A 6,867-nucleotide genomic window follows, 5' to 3' on the forward strand; every position below is an offset into this window, starting at 1 on the left:
AGAGGTTTTTCCCCGGGAATTCCGGTTTTCGCCTCTGCTCCGACAGGTTTTTCCCAGGGAACTCTGGTTTTCCCCTCTCCTCAAAAACCAACATTTGAATTGATTTTGATTTGTAGTCTGCCCAATTACTAGAGCATTCGTACTCGGCTAAATGACCTCGCAACTTAAATAAAGTGATCATTATTTTTCGAAAGTTTGACTGCCCATCACCAGACAGGCCGGCGAAATGGACCTTATTGGAGTTGAGCCTGCAGGCAGATTTTCTTTTGTCTAAAACTACATGCAAAAGAGGCTTAATTCAATACAAAATGACCCCTTAGCCTCGTTTACGTGGCAAAACCGCTGATAACTCCGATAAGGGCTATTGAAGCCCTCTTTTCGAAAAGAAAATAGTTTATTTTGAGTGAAAGGTTTTCATTCAATGTTTTTTTTCCATTCGGGGGTTGTGTCACGGCGGTGCAGTTCATTTTGAGTAGTTAACCAATCACTCGCCCCTCCTCGTTATGCAACTTAACGTTAATTCTCTTATTAGAACTTTATTCAAGTGTCTAGCCCTCTAGCGCTGGAGCAGGAAGACACTGCTGGAGGACACTGCAAAATGAAATCAACAAATTAACGCAAACCAATTCAAATATTGCTTTTGAGGAGATGGGAGAACCGGAGTACCCTGAGATGAACCTCTCAGTGCAGAGTAGAGAACAAACAAACTCAACCCACATATAACGCTGAGTCTGGGAATCGAACCCGGGCCACATTGGTGGGAGGCGAGTGCTCTCACCACTGCGCCATACCTGCCCCCCAATCATTTTTACACAACACAAATAAAAGCCTCGGGAAAAATAATTCTGTCGAGCATACAGAATTTAAGTTACAAGAAATAGATCTAAGCTTTGAAAAACTATTAGGCTCAACAGTCAAAAACCTTAATTGCAGTCCATTTTCATCTTCTTTAGTTTTGCCCATCTCCGCCTCCCTTTACATTTGCTGTTTGTTCAAACCTTTTCAACGTTTTAAGTAGTTATTTTTACTTTTCGCTTGATTTGGTTGCCAGTTCTTAGTCGCTGAATTTGGCTAAATTTCGCGATACAGCCCCTTTAAAATCTTACAACACAATACAATACAATTTATTATATAAACACCAATGAAATACCGAGTGAGCTTTCGCGCGAAAACATGATATCGTCACACGTGAAAAGATCACTGTTGCTATGGTTAGATATGAAAATTGCGCCTTTCGATGCATTTTGTGATACGATTTAGTATTTTCGTATCTCCGCGCGGCCATGTAATATACTCTATAACTGGAGGCATGCTAGTTGGCTTATTACAAGTGCAACTGAGAAGTTCAACCAGGGACTACCAGGAACAAATTCAACGAGTGGTCAGAACGTGTCTTAAGCCCAGGATCCTGGGATCTCCCGGCAAGCGCCCTAACCACTAGGCCGCACTTCCCGAGCTGCAATCCTGGACAAAATAGATGGGAAATTTGTACCCCCCTCCACCACCTCCCCCCCCCCCCAAAATCAAGGATGGGAAAATGGCGCGTTTTGGCTTCTGCATGGCTTCATCCTTGATTTGGGGGGGGGGGGGGGGCGGGTGGGGTTTTTGCTGTTCCATTTAATTGTGTCCAAGATTGTGGGTCGAAGGAAATGAGAGGTCGAAAAGTAAATCGCTCACGAATGCATTATGTGAATACTTAAAGCTCAGAGCCTTGGAATAGAAATTAGAGCTCACAGTTTTGCTTGTCGGTCGTTACGCAAATAAACTTCAGAAATTTGAACAAAGTTAGAGTTATTTGCTCACCTTTAGTTCTCGAAAGAAAATAACAAATACCATTATCCCAAAGGCGGCTAGAATGCTGAAAGCTGATAAGCCCATAAGGGCTTTCCTAAGAGGCCAGTTCAAGGTAACAATACACGGCGAGCTATCCACGCAAGTGTCACACCCAGGTTGGCACTTGAGGCACTGGAAAGAGCCTGGATTCAAGTAGTAGCTGTTTTGTTTGCCAGCGGCTTCACCCTCGATTACAGAACCATTGAAGTATTTCGCATGAGCCGTGACGTTTGGAAAATAGTACCCAGGCTTACACACGCACTTGTACGAACCAGCTCGGAAACCAAACCCACTGACAAATTCGCACTGCAAACAAAAAAAGAGGGAAGGGAAACTGCATTAGCAATGAAATCAATTAAAAAGAATTGGCTTAGTGAAAACGGCGTGAAGTTCCTATACGCAACTCTCTTAGAATAACAGTTAGACTAAAGGGAGTCAGGGTGGCTTAGTGGTTATCTATCGGGCCTCCCACCACTGCGAGCCGGGGTTCAATTCTGGCCTCGGCCAGCAAGTGGGCTGAGTTTCAGTCGATCTCAACCTGACTCGAGGGTTTTCTCCGGGTACTCCGGTTTTCCTCCCTCATCAAAAACGACTCACAGATAATTGATATCTAGCTGTGGTGCTGTGTTCCGACATAAAACATGGACTGTATAGCGGCAGCCAGAGGCGCCTTTGTATGCTTTCAGCCCGATGTCGTGAGCCGCGCCCTTTGCAATTCACTCTTCGACTGCAAGTAAGGGTGATAAGCACTAGCAATATTTATTTATTTAAAGTAAACGCGGAAGTGATTGGTTGAAAACTGGACATAACGTGAGCTTTGGAGGAAACACTGCTTAGTTGTGGTCTGAGCAGCATTATGATCGCCCCACCACAGCGAGAGCGTAAATGATGGGCCGTCGACGAGAATTCGACGAGTTGGACCAAATATTTTTTTATGGCGAACGACTTTGAATAATCGCGAAATCATAAAAATAACACCAAGTGACATTTTTATACTTGTCGTTCTTGTGGCTGTCGTCGTCATCGTCGTCCTCGCTTACCATTCTTCGAGGACATGCGCCCTCCACCAATGTGGTGCGGGTCTCTGATTGGTGCATTCATGTTAGTACGAGGAATGAGCAGGCGCCGTAATCTTCAAATAACCAGTGTTTGGCTTTAAGAACCCTACGGCGCAAGTTCTCCTACAAAGAGTTAATAGGGAGCTTAAGGACGTTCGCGCCAAAATCTTCCTACGGTGAGATTTTTTTTCATTTCTCGCCTAGAGGTAGGTCATAAAGTACTTACTCCAAAAATGAAAAAAAAAATGGGGGTCACCGACTTTGTTTCGGAGGAAATGGCAGTGGAAAAATGCCTTAATTTCGAGAAATCGCTCATAATAGCGAGATGTAGGCTCATCTGCTCATCCATCGAAAATCATAAAAATGAACTGTTGGAGTGAAAGTTTCCGTGCATAGGTTTTTAGGAGTGGGATTTTTAGATAATTGTATGCCGCTAGGGACGTGGTAAACAGTAGAGTTCATCCTCGACGAGCGTTTTCGTAAGCTCTATCCGTTGCAACCACTACCGGAATTCGATGGCACGAGGAAAGAAAATGTTAAAAAAAGATAACTTCTTACGGTGAGAATTTTTTCATTTCATCGTATTTTGTAGATAGTAAGTAAAGTAAGTGATTCATGATTAAAAAAATAGGGGTCACCGATGATCTGAACGAGTAAAATCGATGTGATTTTGCAAAGCTCTTGGAAAAGTTCGTTTGTCACGCTTTTGCGTGACCTGTCGGGCAAGGACTGGAACCCAAGAGAGGATCGATCGTTGAAGAGACCGAAAAAAAAACCTTTCTCGAGCATAGCAACTAAGTTTTAAGCAGGGGTCATCTTCATTTGGTTGGTGTTTTGTATAATATCTCTCCATTGCCGTCATGGTCATCCTCTGGAGTGTGTTTTTTTGTGAAATTCAATCGCAGATTGTTTGCACGCAGGTCCGCACTATTCAAGCGGACGAGGACGAAAATACTGCTCAATTTTTTACGAAAGTAAAGGAAAAGAACTTTAAAAACATGCATTCACTTTGAACTTAAGTTCGTAGGGTAATAAAAACATTAAAAAGAAACAGCCCCATTAAATTTACGCAACGGTTCGTCCTCGAGTTTTCCAAACTTTCAGCCACTAGTCTACTCGATCAGCTACCTTTTCCAGAGCTTTTCCATCCTCCCGCTCACTTCTCTTTGAAGTTTCATGATGATTCGGAAATAAATGTGCCATTCTTTTGCCGGCCTGGAATTTTTTCCTCGGCGTTTTTGTCGCCATGTTATTTGAACTGATGCTGGAAAAATTTGAGTGATAGTCAAGTAGACTAGTGCACGACTGATAAAACCTCGCGAATATCAGTCGTGCAGTAGTCTACTTGACTTTCATAAATATTTTAAATCAATTTTGACTGATCACGATGTTCTCTGATCTAACGCTGTGCAAGACTTATCGTCCACGGTTTTTGCAAAGGTTTCACTAATGCTCGAAGTAATGCGTGACATATTACAGTCGCGTTACCTGCGCAGTAAAGTTGCGCACAAACAATTAGCTCGAACGTCCTTAAGCAACGACAACGACGACGGCAACGAGAACTTCGTAAATTTGCATATTTAGTTGGCAAAAACAATAGCTTTGCACGCCCTGCACGTGCGTTTTTCACTTTTGTCCATTTCGTTGCCGTCGTCAGCAAAACAACAACGTGAAATAGCCAAGTTTTTGGTTTTAAGAAGAACGTCAGCACTTGAGGATAAATTCTCTTCTAAAATGGAATGCCGTTCCGACTGGTGTCATCTTTGAGGAATTACCACACCCTTGTCATATTAAAAACGTTGAAATAGTCACGAAGCGATTAAAATAACGCAAATTTATGTTTTGAGGTGACGTTCTCGTTCCCGTCGCCGTTGTCGTTGCTTAAGCTCCCTAATCAGAGTCTCGGGTCATGTGCAGACATAAGATCCGAAGCTCTGGTCACGAGAATTCTCACCTGTGTCGTCTCGTTCTTACAATGATGAGTGCCCGCGAAAATTTCAAACTGAAACGTGCCTTCTGGTGATTTATCGCATTGATTGATATCCACATTTGTCAGAGCAATGTCAATTGTGCTCATACCCCTATGGAAAAAAATAAACAGAAAAAATTACTTCGAACTCCAGTGGGACAACGCAAAAAGACAGCAGAAGGCTGTCTGGAAGGACGGCTGGAAATATAGAAAATCGAACAGACCTCCCTTTTTCGCATTAACATATCTATATTTAGGCAAGCCTAAAAGCGGAGCTCTTCAATTCGTATTTATTTATGTTTTTGTTTTCAGATATATTTGACTTCTTATACCAAGTCTGCTTACCATACGACTAGTCCAGCCTGCTCATTACTATAAATTAGGGTGATGTAGCAGCTCTCGTAACGTGTAATGTGATTGGCTCTCTACCCTAGCCAAAAACAAAAGACTAAACAATTGAGACAATATCTTAGACTTAAACTTAAAAGCAATAGAAGCTGCTTACAATACCAAACAATACACGTTACGACAGCTGCTACTCTACTGATATATTAGTCTATTTTCGCGTGCTCTTTCTTTCTTTATGATTTCTTCACCATTATTCAGCCTGTTTTCCCTTGAGCGCGCTTGCTCTTCTTCTGCTGTTCGTCACTATAATTTCGTCTCCTTATTCAGGCTCTTTCTCCTTTCTCCCTTGTTCCTCGCCTCTGATATTACGTCTGTTTTGTCGTGTTCTCAGTCAGAGTCTTTCACGTTGAGTATCGTTTACTAGTCGCCCGCTTACTGGTTTTTCCTCTCTTTCTAGATCTCTTCTTTCCTCGTTGCACGACATATTAAGAAAAAATTAGCTTGTTTTGTGGTTGTCTTCAAAATGTTTTCTCGTTTACTGAAACTTAGTACGTCGGTCATGCAATTTCCCGCCAAAATAACGCGGGTTCCAGCCACCATAGGAAAAAAGTGGGGGGGGCCGCCCTGTAGCCCACCCAGCCCCTCCCTCTACGCGTCCCCTGGACTACTACTGTAGCTTACACGAGTAGTTGGACATAATGACGGAAGTTCCCTCGATGACGCAAGAAACAAAACCAAAATTTCTCGCATGGATGGGTTACCATGTTTTCTTAACTATGGTGATCCTAGCATGGTACGCCGGCGCCGCTTAAAAACGAAATATCACATTTAAACGCGTACAGTTAGGCCACTATAGGCATGAATTGTATCGGCAAATCAAATTTCATGAGTATTGCGTTGGTTTCAAAACCATTAGCAATATTACTCTTACTTTAAATGCAACTTACATGAAGGAGATATTTCCCGTCTTGTCCCAGTTCCCCAGAATTGGAGACGCGTACGTGATGACCCAAGCTTTCAGTATGGAACACTCAAAATAAGGTCGGCTCCATAAGCCATCTATGGACTCCACAAACGGATGCTTAAGCTTGATTCTTTTATTCCCTTTGCTTTCCAAAAAGAAGTAAGTCGATCGCGTAGGGAATTCTCGGTTGAACGATTTTTCTCGAATCAATTTAACAAACGCTTCCTGAACGTAGTTCAAATTCTGCGAGAAGTCTCTAACTTTGATAAAAGTGTCTTCTGGATTGCGATAAGCGTAACGAGCATAAAATGAATTGTTGGTGTAGCTGTTGTTATCAAAAATCAGAGCCGAACCCACAATAAGTGGGTCGTTTTCTAAATTGTTCCTTACTATAGCATCTAATACCTCGGACTGTGTCCGCAACACCATTCCCTCGGTAAAATTCAACGACTTTAAAGAGCCCGTCGGAAGCAGATCCGACACCAAATTGGCCGAGCGGATGCCAACGTTAGCTTGGTCGGTAAAAACACTGTTCTTGTATTTGATACCGAGAAGTTTCATGTTCCTTTTTGCGAGCATAGTTTTGCAGTCAATGCTTCCATTGTAAACTTCTTCGATAGCTTTTAAGGCTTGTCGGGCATCCATGTCAAATACACCAGGGCGATCGTCAACTTGAGGTGAACGATGTGGGTTTT

General features: G+C 42.7%; 1 protein-coding gene across 1 annotated transcript in view; it reads right to left on the reverse strand.

Moving 5' to 3' along the window:
* The window catches only part of LOC138033878 (probable G-protein coupled receptor CG31760), a 44,777-nt gene that overhangs the window by 37,639 nt on the left and 271 nt on the right, over window positions 1-6,867 (reverse strand). Inside the window, exons 1-3 of the mRNA XM_068881749.1 lie at window positions 6,156-6,867; window positions 4,846-4,972; window positions 1,804-2,139 (exon numbers count right to left, since the gene is read on the reverse strand). The exon at window positions 6,156-6,867 is cut by the window's right edge and continues 271 nt beyond it. Coding sequence (XP_068737850.1) covers window positions 1,804-2,139; window positions 4,846-4,972; window positions 6,156-6,867 — 1,175 coding nt within the window. The remainder of the gene's footprint in view (window positions 1-1,803; window positions 2,140-4,845; window positions 4,973-6,155) is intronic.

Source organism: Montipora capricornis, chromosome 14 (genome assembly GCF_036669925.1).
Source record: "Montipora capricornis isolate CH-2021 chromosome 14, ASM3666992v2, whole genome shotgun sequence".
Lineage (NCBI taxonomy): Eukaryota > Metazoa > Cnidaria > Anthozoa > Scleractinia > Acroporidae > Montipora > Montipora capricornis.